The sequence below is a fragment of the Pogoniulus pusillus genome, chromosome 33 (genome assembly GCF_015220805.1).
Source record: "Pogoniulus pusillus isolate bPogPus1 chromosome 33, bPogPus1.pri, whole genome shotgun sequence".
NCBI lineage: Eukaryota > Metazoa > Chordata > Aves > Piciformes > Lybiidae > Pogoniulus > Pogoniulus pusillus.
This window is the reverse complement of record NC_087296.1, coordinates 11,014,070-11,033,992: the sequence shown is the minus strand read 5'-3', so window position 1 is coordinate 11,033,992 and position 19,923 is coordinate 11,014,070. Positions and strand designations below refer to the sequence as shown.

General features: G+C 50.0%; 2 protein-coding genes across 10 annotated transcripts in view; one reads left to right on the top strand and one right to left on the bottom strand.

The window, feature by feature from the left end:
• TPD52L1 (TPD52 like 1) overlaps window positions 1-19,923 on the bottom strand; it is a 153,278-nt gene that overhangs the window by 10,002 nt on the left and 123,353 nt on the right. For all 7 annotated transcript variants that reach the window (XM_064170094.1, XM_064170093.1, XM_064170091.1 and 4 more), the window contains one exon: window positions 7,528-7,629. In XM_064170094.1, coding sequence (XP_064026164.1) covers window positions 7,528-7,629 — 102 coding nt within the window. The remainder of the gene's footprint in view (window positions 1-7,527; window positions 7,630-19,923) is intronic.
• HDDC2 (HD domain containing 2) overlaps window positions 1-19,923 on the top strand; it is a 64,753-nt gene that overhangs the window by 28,234 nt on the left and 16,596 nt on the right. Inside the window, exons 7-8 of one of the 3 annotated variants that reach the window (XR_010308143.1) lie at window positions 1,716-1,865; window positions 2,460-2,942. The exons of 1 other annotated variant lie outside the window; for it this stretch is intronic. The gene's annotated coding sequence lies outside the window, so the exon portion shown is untranslated. Of the gene's footprint in view, window positions 1-1,715; window positions 1,866-2,459; window positions 2,943-19,923 lie in introns of those variants that run through there. One more of the 3 variants, XM_064170101.1, reaches the window with a different exon arrangement.

Below are 19,923 nucleotides of genomic sequence, written 5' to 3'. Positions count from 1 at the left end.
TCATCTCTCAATGGAGAAGGGTATGGAAAAAATAAGGGGCTTTTAATTGCTAAAATGACACTTCCTACAACACTTCCTTCTTGTTCAAAACACTGCAACACTTTGTCTCTGTTTTCCAGCTCATAAGCAAGCTAACGAAGGCAGCGGAACCGCGCGAGACACATTGATAGGCAATATTCAAAGGGTGTCATTAGGGTTCCAGAGTTGAGAAATGAGGCAGACAGCCTCTCCTTCATCTCTCAAAGTCTTTAATTACAGACCACTTCAAGGCAACACCTGCCCCATGCAGCGAGCCAGAGAGATGGTGCACACTTAATGAACATCTCTTCCATAATGATTTTTCACATCCTTTCCCCAGTGCGTGCTGTGATGCATTATTTACTGCTGAATACTCTGATTTCTCCAGGGCTGTTGAGCTCAGCATCACCTACACTGGGGCTTCTCAAACATTCATGGAACTCTCTCCACAACCTCCTTCAACCAGCTTAAGTAATGTTGCCACACACAGCCACCTTATGCTACCTGCTGACTCACAGGAATCATAGAATCGGGCAGGGTTGGAAGGGACCACAAGGATCAGCCAGTTCCAACCCCCTGCCATGGGCAGGGACACCTCACACTAGATCAGGCTGGCCACAGCCTCCTCCAGCCTGGCCTTAAACACCTCCAGGGATGAGGTTTCCACCGCCTCCCTGGGCAACCCATTCCAAGGTCTCACCACCTTCATGAGCAGCCACCCCTTCTCCAGGCTAATGCAGACACCTGTAGGGCCAGGTAAGGAAATCTGTGTCATGGCAGAGCTCTAAAATGAGCGGGAATCAAGGGGCAAGTGTCAATAGAAAGGAGAGAAAACAGCTGCTTCACCATTAACAAAAGAAAGGTTGGATGTTAGGAATCACTTCCTCGTGGAAAGGCTGATTAGGCACCAGAATGGGCTGCCCAGGGAGGTGATGGAGTCAGCATCCCTGGAGGGCTTGAAGAAAAGACTGGATGTGGCACTTGGTGGAATGGCTTAGCTGATGTCGTGGTGTTGGGTTACAGGCTCGACTTGATGGCCTCCGAGGTCTTTCCCAGCCTCAATGATTCTGTAAATGCTTGTGGAATTGCAAGGGAGCATTACTGGTTCCTTTACAAGGGGCATCAGAGACAGAGAGGTTTAAGAATGGTAGTTCCAGGTCAGTTCAGCAACAGTTCTAACTGCCCACAACACAGAAATCCTGGAAATGCACTGCAAAAGGTTGTGCAAAACCTCCCCCACCACAACAAAAGGCACAGTGAAAGCCAACTCCCACAGCACTGAAGCAGATTAATTATGCCTGAGCCTCACCTACCTCTATAAAGCTCCTGTTTCCAAAAGCCTCCAGTTCCCCAGCTCTGCCCCTGGCCAGCTGCATTTGTGAGCCAGCAGCCCAGCACTTGCTGGGCCTTTATCTGCTCACTGCTCCTCATCTCAGCTGTGGGTTTTTTCCATCTGTCAGTAAAGCATCTTACACTCTCCTACACTGAATCTTATCACTGAAACCAAATTTGAATTCTAATCCTGGCGTCTAAAGTGCTTGCACTGCCTCCTGCTGCAGTCATCTGGGGGTTTTAAATGTACACACCACACCAGCACCTAAAACCAGTAATGAAAATGATGAAGAGTAACAGACTCAAGCCTGCAAAATCCTGCACTGCTGTGAGCTACTCAGACCTTCTTTGTACACAATTTTCAGCTCCCTATGCCCTCTTCCTGCAAAAGCAGTAACACCTAAACTGGATTTCTCTGGCACTGTGGAAACAGCATGGACAGCCTTACCCGAGCCAAGCTCTACCACATCCCCTGCCTCCTCTCTGGTCTCTGTGACAGGTGCTGTCAGTTCAAGGTAATTGTTCTTGACAAACCCTTTTATGTTTCTGCCATCGTCCTATCTTCTACCTGCTTAGAAAAGAGCAGGTTAATGCCTCCCCCCACTATCTGCTTTGTATTTCTCTCACCTTCCCTTGCCCCTTGCCAGAGGGATGAACTTTGCCTTCCCCCACCCCTCTGGGACCACATATATCTTCTTTGCTGATTCCTGTCTCCTCTGAGGGGCACCTTCAACTGCCAGTCATACCCCCAAGCTCTCCCTCCCTGCAGTCTGCTGTGTCTTTCCTGAGTGCCTTCCAACTGCTGGCGATAATGAGGCATTGTATTACCTTCATTCATCTCCAGAGCTGGCTCAGCCCAGGCACTGCATTTGAAAAGGGTCCCTGTGATCATGTAATTTGAGCAAATGTGAGAGACAGCTGAATGAAGGATGTACAAGCAGTGCAACTGCTGACATCCTCATCTGTATGCAAGCCTTTGTTAGCTTAAGGCTTAAACACATTTACTTAGGTAGCAGTAAGGTATGTGGTAGTGTGCTTGTAGTAGTCTAGTGTAAGTAATGTCTTTTTACCATTTTATTCCCTTTTTTTACCCTTTCCTTTTTTATAAGGCAACTCAAAAGCCCAGAGTGTCTCCTTGGTATCACAACTTATTTCTGACAAGGCCATCAGCAAGGCTGAAGTTCCTAGCTCCTCACAGACAGCTGCAGAGCAGTCCAGCAGTGCTGCATGAAAAGCTCCTCCAAGCCTTACCAGCACGCAGAGCAGCAAGGACCCTCGACTCCACATGACTTATATGCTCTACAGGGCAGGAATCATACTGAAATGTTAGTGTCACCTCTACTCCTGAGAGCTGAGTCCATTTGAGTGACCTGAGACTCCCCTCTTCCCCTTTTCCAGGTCAGAAATGTTAAAGGACACAACAGGAGCTGAGTGGAGGGGTAACAAAAAACCCTGATGGCATTATCATTAATCAAGCCCAAGAGCTACTCATGAAGAATCTCTCACCTTAACTATACTACCAGTGCCTGCTCTGAAACCTGTGGCACAAGGTACAGTGGAACAGGATAACATTAAACAGAATGCACCTGGAATGTTGTCTCCACTGCTGGGCCCCTCATGTCAAGAAGGACCTGAGGCAACTGCTAGAAAGAGTCCAGCACAGAGCCACAAAGATGAAGGGAGTGGAACATCTCCCTTGTGAGGACAGGCTGAGTGAGCTGGGGCTTGCAGCAGAGGAGCCTGAGGGGTGACCTCACAGTATCACAGTATCATCAGGGTTGGAAGAGACCTCACAGATCATCAAGTCCAACCCTTTACCACAGAGCTCAAGGCCAGACCATGGCACCAAGTGCCACGTCCAGTCCTGCCTTGAACAGCTCCAGGGACGGCGACTCCACCACCTCCCCGGGCAGCCCATTCCAGTGTCCAATGACTCTCTCAGGGAAGAACTTTCTCCTCACCTCCAGCCTAAATCTCCCCTGGCACAGCCTGAGGATGTGTCCTCTTGTTCTGGTGCTGGCCACTTGAGACAAGAGAGCAACCTCCTCCTGGCCACAACCTACCCTCAGGTAGTTGCAGACAGCAATGAGGTCTCCCCTGAGCCTCCTCTTCTCCAGGCTAACCAATCCCAGCTCCCTCAGCCTCTCCTCGTAGGGCTGTGCTCAAGGCCTCTCCCCAGCCTCGTCGCCCTTCTCTGGACACGCTCAAGCATCTCAATGTCCCTCCTAAACTGGGGGGCCCAGAACTGAACACAGCACTCAAGGTGAGGTCTAAGCAGTGCAGAGTACAGGGGCAGAATGACCTCCCTGCTCCTGCTGGCCACACCATTCCTGATGCAGGCCAGGATGCCACTGGCTCTCTTGGCCACCTGGGCACACTGCTGGCTCATGTTCAGGCAGGTATCAATCAGCACCCCCAGATCCCTCTCTGTTTGGCTGCTCTCAGCCACTCTGACCCCAGCCTGTATCTCTGCATGGGGTTGTTATTCCTCATTATTATACCTCATTCATGTTTGTAATGGTGTGGAGGGCAGTGTAAGGAGGACAGAACCAGACTCTGCTCAGGCATGTCCAATGACAGGACAAAGGGCAGTAGGGGCAAGCTGGAGCAGAGGAGGTTCCATGTGAACATAAGGGAAGTCTTTCTCACTGTGAGTGTGACAGAGCCCTGGAGCAGGCTGAGCAGAGAGGCTGTGGAAGTTGCCTTCTCTGGAGCCATTTAAACCCTACCTGGATGCATGGATGCATGCCCTGCCCTAGGTGATCCTCCTGGACTAGATCATCTTCAGAGGCCCTTTCCAACCCCAAGCATTCTGTGATTCTTGCATTACAGCTCTAACAAGACCCTGCAAGCACTCATAATTAATCCAAACTCCAGATGTAAGGCGCCAGTCATTATTCATGCACAAAGTGAATTCCAGAGCCACAACGCTGGGAAGCTGGGGCAGGGATGAAAGAGAAGCACAGCAGCTGTATGAAAAGCACTCTGTCCCCAAAGAGTGGCTTCTCTGTTCCTGGGGACACGTGGAATTCTGTCATTTTTCTTTCTTAGTGATTTCATTTTGAATTCCACCACAGCATAACCAGGGGAGTCTATCTGACCTCTTGCTCACATATGAGATTTCAGCAGTATTTTCTGGGGTAATCCAAGGTGAAAATGAAGATCCTGTATCTTCAGAGCAGAATGCTGTTTTCTGTGGTGCTCTGACCATTTGACATCACAAGCAAGCTGGGGAACAGAATCTTGTTTCACAGAGAAGGCAGGCTTCAATATTTAGAGTGAGGCTGACTACAGACCCCTCCAAAAATCACCATCACCACAGGCAGGAGGTAAAACTACTGAACATGCTGGAATTATGATGATCATCTGGATTTCAGAATTCATTGTCTGCTGTGACTGAAAGCAGAGCAGGAATTGACATCTGGATGCCATGGGTGACTATCAGCTTTAAAGCCTAACCAGGAGAATTGAGCCAGAACCTGACATGTGTTTAAATCAGCATTAGGGGAGAGGCTGGTGATGATCTGTGCACTGGGGCACTGAAAATCATTTGGATTAGCAAACAATGAAACAAAAAACGTGTGCCTCCTTACAGCTTACTCCTCCAGACATTGCTAGCATTGGAGTGAGAGAGGGGAAGGTGTTTGAAAGCAGGTGATTTAAGTGATAAGATGTGCAGGGCGAAGCCACCACAGCGTTGCGCCTGCCCAAGCTGAGCCAGGACCTGCAGCCAGCTGTGCTGCTGAGGGCAGTGGACTGACCATTAGCCCAGATTCAGGATGTTCAGCAGATGCAGAGGGCCCAAGCCATGCCATGCTTTGTGTGGCTATGTGGCACTGCCTGTACCACTTGCTTCTTCATTGCTATGTGGCAAGTGGTACTGCCACTACTCTTTACTACGTGGCTGTGGTACTGCCTGTACCACTTGCTTCTTCGTTACCAAGTGTCAAGATGACTCTCTTTAGAACTTAGCTGCAAACAGTAAGTGTCCACAAAACCAAAAAGGCAGTGCTGGTAGCTCAGCTTCTCCTGAACAATTCCCAATCAGCTCCTGGAAACAAGCTTCTTGATTGATCAAAATGCTGATGGACTTAGCCTCTGCTCTGAGCCCTTGGGCTGAAGGGCTAATGGGATAAATGCCACCCAGCTGCTTCCCCAGTGCTAGTCAGAAGCATTATCATCGTGGGGGTGGGGGCTGGCACTGATGGGCAGAACAAAGGAATTTGGTAGCACTGATAACAGGAAATATTGAGGGGCTGTTACAGTGAAGACATTTCTCCCTTTGCAGTTCATCTTGTGCAAGGCACAAGCAACAGGACCCGAGAAGCACTGAATTGTTAGAGCCATCCTTCCCTCTACGAGGAAACAGTTTTAGCTGCCAAGCACTACACTTCAGCCCTTTGCAGTGAAAAAAACATGAATTTGAAACACTGTAGAGTGGATTCACAGAGTACCTCAGACATTATAAAATGACCAAAAAGGTGAGGACACAACAGCATCTCTCATAAGCGAGACTACTTCTGCAGGTCAAAATACACTGCAGAGTTACCCACGTCTGTCTCCTTGATTACCAAACACATCAACTCCCTAACACACCTGAGAAGTTCTACAATCCTGCTGTCAGGCTGAAAACTGAGGTGCTGGATTAGAACTGCACAGTTGTGCTCATAGGACTTTTAAAGATGTGTAGCTTTACATGACATTTAAGTTCCATCGAAGTGACAGATCCTCTCTGGACCTCTAGTCCTCTTTCATAGACTCATAGAATCAGGCAGGGTTGGAAGGGACCACAAGGATCAGCCAGTTCCAAACCCCCTGCCGTGGCCAGGGACACCTTACCCTAGATGAGGCAGCCCAGAGCCTCATCCAGCCTGGCCTTAAACATCTCCACGGACAGAACCTCAACCACCTCCCTGGGCAACCCATTCCAGCCTCTCACCACTCTCATGCTCAACAACTTCCTCCTCACAGCCAGGCTGAATCTCCCCCCCTCCAGCTTTGCTCCATTCCCCAGTCCTGTCATTCCTTCATAACCTGAAAAGTCCCTCCCCAGCTTTTTTGTAGCCCACTTCAGATCCTGGCAGGCCACAAGAAGGTCACCTGGGAGCCTCCTCTGCTCCAGCCTGCACAGCCCCAACTCTTTCAGTCTGTGCTCACAGCAGAGCTGCTGCAGCCTCTGAGCATCCTCCTGGCCCTGCTCTGGACACACTCCAGCATCTCCACATCCCTCTTGTCCCAGGGGCTCCAGAACTGGATACAGTACTCCAGGTGGGGTCTCAGCAGAGCACAGCAGAGTGGGAGATGCTGATGCAGCTCAGGCTCTGCTTGGCTTTCTGGGCTGCAAGTGCACACTGCTGGCTCCTGTTGAGCTTCTCCTCCACCAGCACCCCTAAGTCCCTCTCCTCAGGGCTGCTCTCCAGCCACTCACTGCTCAGCCTGGATTGGTGCTTGGCACTGCCTCAACCCAGAGGCAGGACCTTGCCCTTGGTCTTATTGAACCTCCTGAGGTTGGCTTGTGCCCACCTCTGCAGCCTGTCCAGGTCCCTCTGCATGGATCCCTTCCCTCCAGCCTGGCTGCTGCACCACACAGCTTGGTGTGGGCAGCAAACTTGCTGAGGCTGCACTCAGTGCCTCTGTCCATGGCACCCACAAAGATGTTTCATCACATTCTTTTTTTTTTTCCATATGCACAACTGCAGAGCAAAACTTTGCCTTTTTCCATCTTGAAAAAGCTGCTTTAACAAAGTAGCCTGAAGTGTATTTTTGATTTATCTTTCCAGAAGCAGCTCCGAGGCAGACTCATTTTCTTTAGATGATGCTGGGTCTCCAGAATCCATGTAGGAATAAAACTGGGTTAATGAAGCTCTACCAGCAAATTTTTGGAGGTCTGTTTTGCTTGTACATTTCCTGGAGCTTGCACAGTTACTTCCAAAAGGATTTCAAACTGCACTTAGTATTTAAAACCTGGGACTCACTCCATGTGATTCTGTGTGGGGTAAAATTGTATCTTAACTCACTGCCATCCCTTCTTTTTGGCTGACACCAGCAATGTTATTAAATGCTCTGATTACAAACTGCTTCAGCATTTAAAACACTAATGCAGAAGAAAAAAGAAAAGCTGATAACATTTACTTCTTGTCCCCAAAATAAAACCAGAGGAGGAGTAGATGCCTGTACCTCATATCTCCAAACTTCTTGCTGATAGCGGTTCCTACGTTGCTGATAGCTGCTGTTGCTTTTTGTCCTGCGTGGCTCAAGGTCTCATGTGTTTTCTTGTAACTGGAAAGACAGAAATAGAACAGAAATGGTAATAAGCATTTAAAAAGAGATGCCAGAATCCCCTGCAACCAATTCACTTCTCCCTTATTTCCACATCTTACCAGTCCCATCAACCACTGAGAGCTGGGATAGCTTTAATGCCTTTTGCTGCTGTGTTGCTGCAGTCAGAAGGGTTTTTTTCAGAGGCTTTGGTAGGAATTGAACTTTTCAGCTCCAGACAAAGGGAGGGATCTCAGATCATCTTGATGAAAGGTAAGCATTTTGAATTGCTAAACATGGCTTTGGACAACTTCTGGTCAAATGAATGTCTCAAGACAGTTATCAGAAGAACAAAACCAGAACTTCTACATTTTCAAGGCTTTTAAAATCTGAATTTCCTGCCTTGCTCTGTGGCCTGTTGTTATACCCAGTTTAGCCTGGAGAAGAGGAGGCTCAGGGGAGACCTTATTGCTGTCTACAACTACCTGAGGGGTGGTTGTGGCCAGGAGGAGGTTGCTCTCTTCTCTCAGGTGGCCAGCACCAGAACAAGAGGACACAGCCTCAGGCTGTGCCAGGGGAGATTTAGGCTGGAGGTGAGAAGAAAGTTCTTCCCTGAGAGAGTCATTGGGCACTGGAACGGGCTGCCCGGGGAGGTGGTGGAGTCGCCGTCCCTGGAGCTGTTCAAGGCAGGACTGGACGTGGCACTTGGTGCCATGGTCTAGCCTTGAGCTCTGTGGTAAAGGGTTGGACTTGATGATCTGTGAGGTCTCTTCCAACCCTGATGATACTGTGATACTGTGAGAGGTTAAGAAGCAAAACAACTGTGGCACAGAAATTGAAGATGCTGCTTCTTCACAGCTTCCTAAGAGCTGTTTAGTCCTGTGAGCACTCAGTCCTTCACTCTGCCTCTCCCCTTTGCAGAAAGCATCCCCCTGCTTCTGCACAGCTTCCCAAGAGCAGTTTAAGCCTCCTGTGAGCACTCAGTCCTTCACTCTGCCTCTCCCCTTTGCAGAAAGCATCCCTGAGAGGGTCGCTGCAAGCAGTTTCACAGCAGAATCCAGTGATTTGCTGAACATCCCTGTGATACAGCTTCTGAAACTGATCCAATTCTGTCAGCAGGGCCAGGGAGGTGATTCTCCCCTTCTACTATGCTCTGCTAAGACCCCAGCTGGAGTACCGCGTCCAGCTCTGGAGCTCCTATGACAAGAGGGATGTGGAGATGCTGGAGTGTGTCCAGAGCAGGGCCAGGAGGATGCTGAGAGGGCTGCAGCAGCTCTGCTGTGAGCACAGACTGAAAGAGTTGGGGCTCTCCTCACTCCCTGGTCTGCAGAGTGTGCCCTGACCCAGCCGGGCAGCGATGCTGCGTTCTCAGAGGGGTCCATAAGCTTTACTGCACTGATGCTTTCTTGCTGAGCAAACTGACTCTGAGCATCTCAGAGGCTTCCTCCTGAGTAAATGATCTGATGCTGCTGGTGACGCAGGCAAGGCCAGAATTAGAAGCACTGACCCAGTAACAAAACCAGAGCCCATTAATAGTCACCCCTGTGGCGTGCATTGGCAGGCAGGAGCAGAAGCAATGGTCATGAAAACCCACCAGAAATACAATTCCACTGCCTCTAATTCTTCTTGGGACCAGTTCTGTAAGGCTGTAAATGTGTACCAAACTCCACTGGAGATGAACAAACAATGCCTAACTCCTGGACCAGAGTATTTCATTCTTACTTCAGGGTACAGGGAAGCAGGGTAACTTAGTGGAGGCAGGCAGGGAATAAAGAGAAGATTAACATTTGCAACACAGCACACTGCATTCTCTGCTGAGGGTTTTTTTAGCCTCTTCCTGAAGGTCCCCTGTGAAGAGCTGTTTCACAAGCCTCAGGTGAGAAGGCAGATCCAGAGAATGCTCTATTATTTCAGACAAAAAGCTTACCCACAATTAAGTTTTCCCAACACAAATACTTTGATTTTGTGTGCCTAAGCCTCATAATAGACTTACAGGCTACTGACCTAACAAGTTCTAAAGCTGCCAAGTGAAATGTCTCCTACTGTGATAGTGCTTCTGTCTGTTTTCACTGATCAAAAAGGCAGTCTATAGGGAGCAACTTAGTCCAGGGTACCAAATCTCTAGAAACCCAGAGTCTGTTAAGCTGAATCCATCACATGCACAATGTTGAATGACAAGAAGGGCTCAACAAGTTGCTAAAACACTGCAAGTTCCCTCTACTCTGCTCTGCTGAGACCCCACCTGCAGTACTGCCTCCAGTTCTGGAACCCCCATTACAACAAGGATGTGGAGATGCTGGAGAGTGTCCAGAGCAGGGCCAGGAGGATGCTCAGAGGCTGCAGCAGCTCTGCTGTGAGCACAGACTGAAAGAGTTGGGGCTGTGCAGGCTGGAGCAGAGGAGGCTCCCAGGTGACCTTCTTGTGGCCTTTCAGGATCTGAAGGGGGCTACAAAATGCTGGGGAGGGACTTTTCAGGATATCAAGGATTGACAGGACTGGGGGGAATGGAGCAAAGCTGGAGGTGGAGAGATCCATCCTGGCCGTGAGGAGGAAGTTGTTGAGCATGAGAGTGGTGAGAGCCTGGAATAGGTTGCCCAGGGAGGTGGTTGAGGCCCCATGGCTGGAGGTGTTTCAGGCCAGGCTGGCTGAGGCTGTGGGCCTCATCCAAACTGGCCTTGAACCCCTCCAGGGAGGGAGCAGCCACAACCTCCCTGGGCAACCTGTGCCAGTGTCTCACCACCCTCACTGTAAAGAACTTCTGCCTAACATCCAGTTTAAGTCTCTTGTCTGCCAGTTTAAGCCCATTACTCCTCAGCCTGTCATTACAACACCTTGTCAGCAGTCTCTCCCCAGCCCTCTTGTAGTCCCCTTCAGATACTGGAAGGCCAATCCAAGGTCTCCTTGAAGCACAGCCCCAACAGGATCTATGAGCTGGTCCTCATAGCAGAGCTGCTGCAGCCCTCTGAGCATCTTTGTGGCCCTCTTCTGGACTGGCTCCAACAGTTCCATGTCCTTCTTGTGTTGGGGGCTCCAGAACTGCACACAGGACCCCAGGTGGGGTCTGAGGAGAGCAGAGGGGCAGAATCCCCTCCCTTGCCCTGCTGCCCACACTGCTCTTGCTGCAGCCCAGCACAGGCTTCCTATCTGGGCTGCACACTCACATAGGTTCATAGGTATGGATCTAGACATGGGCATTTCTTTTTGCATACAAGTCTTTAGGCATTTTCAACAGAGAAACTGCCTAAAGCACTTGGTACAAGTGGAATTTTACTGATGACAAAATGAAGTTCAAGATTTGACTTCCAGATCTAAAAGGTCCTCAATAGCACAATCTCTTTATGCACAGGTTGCCTGCACCTTGGCAGCAATGTCTCTTTATGCACAGGTTGCCTGCACCTTGGCAGCACAATCTCTTTATGCACAGGTTGCCTGCACCTTGGCAGGAATGTCTCTTTATGCACAGGCTGCCTGCACCTTGGCAGCAATGTCTCTTTATGCACAGGTTGCCTGCACCTTGGCAGCACAATCTCTTTATGCACAGGCTGCCTGCACCTTGGCAGCAATGTCTCTTTATGCACAGGCTGCCTGCACCTTGGCAGCACAATCTCTTTATGCACAGGTTGCCTGCATCTTGGCAGCACACTCTTTATGCACAGGCTGCCTGCACCTCGGCAGCATAATCTCTTTATGCACAGGTTGCCTGCACCTGGGCAGCACAATCTCTTTATGCACAGGCTGCCTGCACCTTGGCAGCACAATCTCTTTATGCACAGGTTGCCTGCACCTTGGCAGCACAATGTCTCTTTATGCACAGGCTGCCTGCACCTTGGCAGCACAATGTCTCTTTATGCACAGGCTGCCTGCACCTTGGCAGCAATGTCTCTTTATGCACAGGCTGCCTGCACCTTGGCAGCAATGTCTCTTTATGCACAGGCTGCCTGCACCTTGGCAGCAATGTCTCTTTATGCACAGGCTGCCTGCACCTGGGCAGCACAATCTCTTTATGCACAGGCTGCCTGCACCTTGGCAGCAATGTCTCTTTATGCACAGGCTGCCTGCACCTGGGCAGCACAATCTCTTTATGCACAGGCTGCCTGCACCTCGGCAGCACAATCTCTTTATGCACAGGCTGCCTGCACCTCGGCAGCATAATCTCTTTATGCACAGGCTGCCTGCACCTTGGCAGCACAATCTCTTTATGCACAGGCTGCCTGCACCTGGGCAGCACAATCTCTTTATGCACAGGCTGCCTGCACCTCGGCAGCATAATCTCTTTATGCACAGGCTGCCTGCACCTGGGCAGCACAATCTCTTTATGCGCAGGCTGCCTGCACCTCGGCAGCAATGTCTCTTTATGCACAGGTTGCCTGCACCTTGGCAGCAATGTCTCTTTATGCACAGGTTGCCTACACCTTGGCAGCATAATCTCTTTATGCACAGGCTGCCTGCACCTTGGCAGCACAATCTCTTTATGCACAGGTTGCCTGTACATAGCGAAGTGCTTTGCAGACAGCTTGCTGAAGAAGACACTTGGGTGTTCATTTTATTCCCAAGCATATTCAGTTTCAGGGGAAAGAAAACCATCCCATGTCTCACCTTTCTGCTGCAGGTTCTTCACACTGTGTAAACCTGTTAAGAAAGTAGTCCCAGACACCACATAAGGCTGACTCAAGTCTAACTCCTCGATGCCATGATTCTATGTGCACAATGTTCCCTTTCACCACACTCCACTGTAAACCAAACGTTAAGATACTAAGCTGGAAGTATTCAAAGCTTCAGAATGGATCAGGGCTGTAAAACCAGAGCAGACTCGAGTTTAAGTGAGAGGCAGAAGAGCTCCCTGTGCATTTCTGAACGTTGCATTGGTTAGAACACACCTTCTGGGAGCTGGCTGGAAGGACACTGAGTTGGCATTCCACCTGACCCTCAGGCTCCACATCCTCCCCAGTATTTCCACGAGCAGGAAGACACAGAGATGGCATTTCTGTTCCTAATGCTTTTGACATTACATAACAATGTAAATCCAGCTAAGGCTGTTACACAACTGGTCTTTTTTCAGCACCAACTGCAATAAAAATGGCCTGGGACATGAACCTCTCCTCCTTTTGGCAATCCTCAGGAGGATCCTTCAGAGCAAACAAAGAAAGATAAAAATGCAGTGCAAGATGCAGTACCTGTCAGCAGAGACTTAGAATCACAGAATCAGGCAGGTTGGAAGAGACTTCCAAGCTCAGACAGTCCAGCCTAGCACCCAGCCCTAGCCAAGCAACCAGACCATGGCACTAAGTGCCCCAGCCAGGCTTGGCTTCAACACCTCCAGGGACAGTGACTCCACCACCTCCCTGGGCAGCCCATTCCAATGCCAATCACTCTCTCTGACAACAACTTCCTAACAACATCCAGCCTAGATCTCCCCTGGCACAACTTGAGACTGTGTGCCCTTCTTCTGTTGCTGCTTGCCTGGCAGCAGAGCCCAACCCCACCTGGCTACAGCCTCCCTTCAGGCAGCTGTAGACAGCAATGAGCTCTGCCCTGAGCCTCCTCTTCTGCAGGCTGCACACCCCCAGCTCCCTCAGCCTCTCCTCACAGGGCCGTGCTTCAGGCCCCTCCCCAGCTTCACTGTCCTTCTCTCGACACCTTCCAGCACCTCAACATCTCTCCTGAACTGAGGAGCCCAGAACTGGACACAGCACTCAAGGTGTGGCCTGAGTAGTGCTGAGTACAGGGGCAGAATAACCTCCCTTGTCCTGCTGCCCATACTGCTCCTGAGCCAGCCCAGGATGCCATTGGCTCTGCTGCCCACCTGGGCACACTGCTGCCTCATCTTCATTACTCTCTACCAGTACCCCCAGGTCCCTCTCTGCCTGGCTGTTTTCCAGCCACTCTGTCCCCAGCCTGTAATGCTGCTCAGGGTTGCTGTGGCCAAAGTGTAGAACCCTGCACTTAGCCTTGTTAAATCTCATCCCACTGGCCTCTGCCCACCCATCCTTAGTAGAGCAGAACTCAAAGAGTAATTTGCATCTTAGCAGAGCTCACTGCTAGCTTAAAAATCAATCTCCCTGCATCCCTGCCTCTCCACCTTTATGCATAGCACTGTGCCTTCCTCACCAATACAGAATCTTTCCACAGAGCACACTGCCTGGCAGTATTTAGTGGTGCTCTGTACTATACACAGCACAGGATTTTGGCTCAGCTGTTTTTATCATCATTTTTACAGCAGTCATTTGACACCTTGCCAAACACTCTGGTAACAATGATCTCCTCAGCACAGTCTCTCTGACCTCTGCCAGTCTTCTGTGTGTAGCATTAACAATCTGAGCCAGCAGTTCTCATATCCTCATGCAGCACACTGCAGTCTGCAGTTCTGTTTCAATGCACTCAGCAGATGTTGTGGCTTTCAAAAGCCTCGAAGAGCAAAACTGAAGATGATACTCCAGGTAAGAACCACTACCATTTAATCACTGGAAGCAGTGCTGTACATATGGCTTAAGTCACAGAATATCCTTGGCTGGAAGAGACCTTCAAGATCATAGAGTTCAACCTTCAACCCAGCACTGCAAGGTCACCACTAAACCATGTCACTAAGCACCAGGTCCATGCACCATTTAAACACTTCCAGAGATGGTGACTCCACCACTACCCTGGGCAGACCATTCCAATGTTTGATAACCCTTTCAATGAAGAAATACTTCCTAATATCCAGCCTCAACCATGTCCTTCCTGTGTTGGGGGCTCCAGAGCTGCCCCCAGGACTGCAGGTGGGGTCTGAGGAGAGCAGAGCCAAGGGGCAGAATTCCCTCCCTTGCCCTGTGCCCACACTGCTCTTGCTGCAGCCCAGCACAGGGTTGTGTCTGGGCTGCACTCACATTGCAGGCTCCTGTTGAGCTTTGCATCAGCCCAGACCCCCAGGTCCTTTCTCCTCAGGGCTGCTCTCAGCCGTTCCCCACCCAGCCTGGAGTTGTGCTTGGGATTGCACTGATCCAGATGCAGGACCTTACACTTGGCCCTGCTGAACGTCATGAGGTTGGCCTGGGCTCCAGCAGAACCAAACTCAAGAGAATTCAGGACACAGATTCAAGCAGCCCCACCTTCCACCCAGCCATAGCATTCCTTTTCACACCAACACATCATTATGTCCTTTGCCTTTCTTACACCCATACAAAGTCACCACAGCCTCCCTGAGGTGAACAGCATCAAGCCAGGTGTGCAGTAACAACAGTAAGAGTAGAATGAAGCTTCTTGATGAATTACTTCTCTGTTTTTCTGCCATCTAGACACATTCCACAGCAGAGCTGAGTTGCTGGTAGTGGCTAAGAAGGATGCCATCTCAGGAACCGCTGTCACAAGTTACACTTGTAACTACACCCCACCTGCAAGTTTGAATGTTACCTTTTTATGTGACAGTGACCTAAGAATCTCATCCATCAGCTTCTGCTTCCAATTTGGTGTTTAAAACAGGGGGTTTCTTTAATGAAGGCAATAGGTTACAAAACTGATCACAAGAGCTATGACAAAATAGGATGATACTGCAGTTCTGATAAGCCAAACTTCAAAGCTGATTTTACAACCCCAGTCCTGCAATCAACTAATTAGGCAAAGGAGATGTGCAGCATATGTTTCATATATTGCATTATCCTGGCTGAGGGAACTAGGGTTGTACAGCCTGGAGAAGAGGAGGCTGAGGGGAGACCTTCTGGCTCTCTACAACTCCCTGAAAGGAGGTTAGAGCCAGGTGGGGGTTGGTCTCTTCTCCCTAGTAACAAAGGACAGGAGCAGAGCAAGTGGCCTTAAGCTGCACCAGGGGAGGTTTAGGTTGGACATTAGAAGAAACTTCTTCACTGAAAAGGTTCTCAAAGACTGGCACAGGCTGCCCAGAGAGGTGGTTGAATCCCCATCCCTGGAGGCCATTCAAGGATGCAGAGATGTTGTGCTGAGGGGCATGGTTTAGCACCAGACTTGTTAGGGTTAGAGAATGGTTGGGCTCAATTGTCTTAAAGGTGTTTTGCAGCCAAGACTATTCCAAGATTGTATGATTCAGGTTTTACTGCAGCAACAAGGTCTCACAGGCTGATTTTTAGACAGTTTCATACAACACAATGTGCTAAGATGCTCCACACAGAACACAGGCAAGCAGGAGACATATGGAGAGGTCAGAGATCTAGACTTAAAATGACCAACATCATCTGGAGACTAAGACAGGACAGTCTTACTGCATGCTATCTGAGCTCAGCTCAGTCCAGAATTGCCTTTCACATGGCAGGGTTAAACCTAACCTTCCCCTGGAGGTGCAGTACAGGGGCTGTGGACAGAAGCAGGCTACAAACACGAGCTGCACATTCAACCTACTACACCCAAACTCAGCTGCTGCAAAATGCCAACATCTGCTAACTTGCACATCATTCAGCATTGTGCCTCTCCATCAATGCTTTCTTGCAAAATCAATCCACTTGAGAAACCCTCTTCTGTGATAAAGCTTACATAAGATGCAACCAAATGCAAACAATTGACAACAAAACCATACAGCAGAGCAGAGCAGAGCAGAGCAGAGCCTGGTGGCACAAGCCATGCCCTCTGGAGCCTGCTGCTTTTTAGTTTCCCAACCATTAGTCAGCCTGAGAATGACAGTTCTGGAATCAATGTAAAACATCTGGATCTCTGGGAAAGTCTCAGCTAGAAAACTATTTTCCTGTTGACTTTCCACGTGAAGTTCAGTAAGGACAAGTGCAGGGAGGGATAACAGCAGGCACCAGTACAGGTCGGGGGCTGCCTTGCTGGAAAGCAGCTCAGAAAAAGAAAGAGCTTAGAGTGCTGGTGGGCAGCAAGTTCTGCACGGGTCAGCAATGTGCCCTTGTGGCCAAAAGAGCCAATGGCATCCTGGGGGGCATCAGGAAAAGTGTGGGCAGCAGGGCTAGAGAGGGTCTGCTCCCCCTCTACTCTGCCCTGGGGAGACCACACCTGGAATACTGTGTCTGGTTTTGGGCTCCAAGTTCAGGAGAGACAGAGACCTGCTGGAGAGAGCCAGGAGGATGACTGGGGGACTTGAGCATCTCCTCTGTGGAGAGAGACTGAGAGCCCTGGGGCTGTTCAGTCTGGAGAAGGCTGAGAGGGGATCTGAGCAATATCTGTGTACACATATCTGAGGGGTGGGGGTCAGTGGCTGAGGCCAAGCTCTTTTTGGTGGTCAGCAGCAATAAGCCAAGGAGCAATGGATACAGACTGGAACAGAGAAAAGTTTCAGTTCAACATAAGGAGAAATTTCTTTACAGTGAGGATGACAGAGCCCTGGAGCAGGCTGCCCAGAGAATTTGTGGAGCCTCCTTCTCTGGAGACTTTCAAAACCCACCTGGATGTGTTCAAGAGGGGCTGGACTCAATCTCTGGAGGTGCCTTCCAACCTCTAATGTTCTGTGATTCTGTCATTCTTACCTTAATGCACCATGCACTGCATGGAGTACAGGAGTCTAGAGAGAGCTTTAGGAGCAGCAACCAAATAGCTTTAACTCACCATACTGCATTCAAGTTACACAAAACCTTTCCACTGAGCAAAATGTTAAACAGAAATCCTCAATTATGATCTCTGCAAATATCCCTGTAAGGGTATTTGCTGGGATTTCTAAGCTAAAATAACTAACCTCAGAACCCAGCACCATTACCCCACGTCAAGCATCTAAAGAGGAATGCATTACCTATGTTTAATGTACAAATAACTCCCCATGCACTGCTCAAAGCTATGTGAGCATCCACTCACCTCTATTTCCACTCAATGGAAACCTTCTCTTTATAAAGGTGTGTGGGAGAAGCCATTCCAGATACATGCCTTACCCCTGAGAAAGCAATCATCTGCTCTCTGGTTGTGATACCCTCCACAGCAGAAGCCCTGCCCTCCCTAACACAAGAGGCTGCACTACAACCAGTGCACTGAGGAACAGCACAGGACACGGAGAAGCAGCTTGGAAAATGCACTGTGGTTCTGCTCATCATCCTCATAAATGAGTGAAGGGAGGCTGCAGCCAGGTGGGGGTTGGTCTCTTCATTCAGGCAACCAGCAATAGAACAAGGGGACAGAGTCTCAAGTTGTGCCAGGGGAGGTCTAGGCTGGATGTCAGGAGGAAATTGCTGGCAGAAAAGAGTGATTGGCATAGGAATGGGCTGCCCAGGGAGGTGGTGGAATGAGGTCTGCCCTGAGTCTTCTGCAGGCTGCACACCCCCAGCTCCCTCAGCCTCTCCTCACAGGGCTGTGCTCCAGGCCCCTCACCAGCTTCATTGCCCTTCTCTGGACACCTTCCAGCACCTCAACATCTCTCCTGAATTGAGGAGCCCAGAACTGGACACAGCACTCAAGGTGTGGCCTGAGCAGTGCTGAGCACAGGGGCACAAGAACCTCCCTTGTCCTGCTGCCCACACTGCTCCTGAGCCAGCCCAGGATGCCATTGGCTCTGCTGCCCACCTGGGCACTTTGCTGCCTCATGTTCAGCTCCTCTCTACCAGCACTCCAGCTCCCTCTCTGCCTGGCTGCTCTCCAGCCACCTCATCCCCAGCCTGTAGTGCTGCTTGGGGTCACTGAGGCCGAAGTGAAGAACCTGGCACTGGGACTTGTTAAAACTGATATGACTGACAGTCAGCATCTCAAGTTTCAATGCAGTCAGCAGAGGTGGCATCCAGCCTGTGATCTAGGTCATGAACTACTTGTTCAGGCACACTTCACAGAGAGAAGTGCACTCCTTTGCCTCAACTCCACTTCAACCCTAAGAATGCATCCCTAAATGGGCAGCTTGAAAAGATTAACAGTGAGAGGACAAAAATTTGGTGCTTAATGACTTTCTGTGCCTTTGAAAGGTTCCCTATTGAAGTGGTTTTAACTTCCACAAAAACACAGCAGCTGCAAAACCCCAGCAAAAGTCTGAGTGAAAGCAAAAATGGACTCTTTAAAAACAGGTCTTTTTAAAATCTAAACCACCTAATTGTGGACTTTGAAGCCTAAAGTAGAGGCATGGGAATATTTTTAACCTCTATTTTTTGAAACAGGCTTTTCACCCTTATTAACTCAGAGAAACTTGGTGAGTAATGCCCTCCCACTGCCATTGTGGTGCAGCAACAATGAATCACCTCTGCCATTGAACAGACCCATTCTGAACGATGCCAGATTGCCATGACTTGTACTGGCATCAGTGTACTGGCACCCAAGAGAGATGTGCAGGTGCTGGAGTGTGTCCAGAGGAGGGCAACTAAGCTGGGGAAGGGCCTGTAGAATATATCTTAGGAGGAGTAATGGAGGGAGCTGGGGATGGATAGTGTGAGGAAGAGCAGGATGAGGGCAGACCTCATTGCTGTCTACAGCTACCAAGAATCACAGAATCAGTCAGGGTTGGAAGGGACCACAAGGATCAACCTGCTCCAATCCCCCTGCCGTGGTCAGGGACACCCTACCCTAGAGCAGGCTGCACACAGCCTCATCCAGCCTGGCCTTAAACACCTCCAGCCATGGGGCCTCAACCACCTCCCTGGGCAACCCATTCCAGCCTCTCACCACTCTCATGCTCAACAACTTCCTCCTCATGGCCAGGCTGAATCTCCCCATCTCCAGCTTTGCTCCATTCCCCCCAGTCCTGTCACTCCCTGAGAGCCTAAAATGTCTCTCCATGGATTTTTTGGAGACCCCCTTCAGACACTGAAAGGCTAAAGAAGGTCCCCTGGGAGCCTCCTCTTCTCCACTGCACAGCCCCAACTCTTTCAGTCTGTGCTCACAGCAGAGCTGCTGCAGCCCTCTCAGCATCCTCCTGGCCCTGCTCTGGACACATTCCAGCATCTCCACATCCCTCTTGTAATGGGGGCTCCAGAACTGGATGCAGGGCTCCAGGTGGGGTCTCAGCAGAGCACAGTAGAGGAAGAGAATCACCTCCCTGTCCCTGCTGGCCACACTTCTCCTGATGCAGCCCATCAGGGACCTGAAGGGACATCGTGGAGAGGCTGCTGCTGGGCTCTTCTCATAGGTAATTGGCAACAGAACAAGGGGGAATGGCCTCAAGATGAGCCTGGGGAGGTTTAGATTGGACATTAGGAAAAACTTTTTCATGAAGAGAGTGGTCAGGGACTGGAATGAGCTGCCCAGGGAGGTGGTGGAGTCACCCAGCCTGGATGTGCTTAAGGGTCTTACGGATGTGGGGCTTAGGGATATAGTTTAAGGTGAACCTTAAAGAGTAGGGTTCTAGGTTGGACTTGGTGATCCTGAGGGGCTTTGCCAGCCTGCATGGTGCTGTGATTCTGTGATCAGTGCCAGGCAGAATTACATGGAAGTTGGATCAGGGATATCAGGATG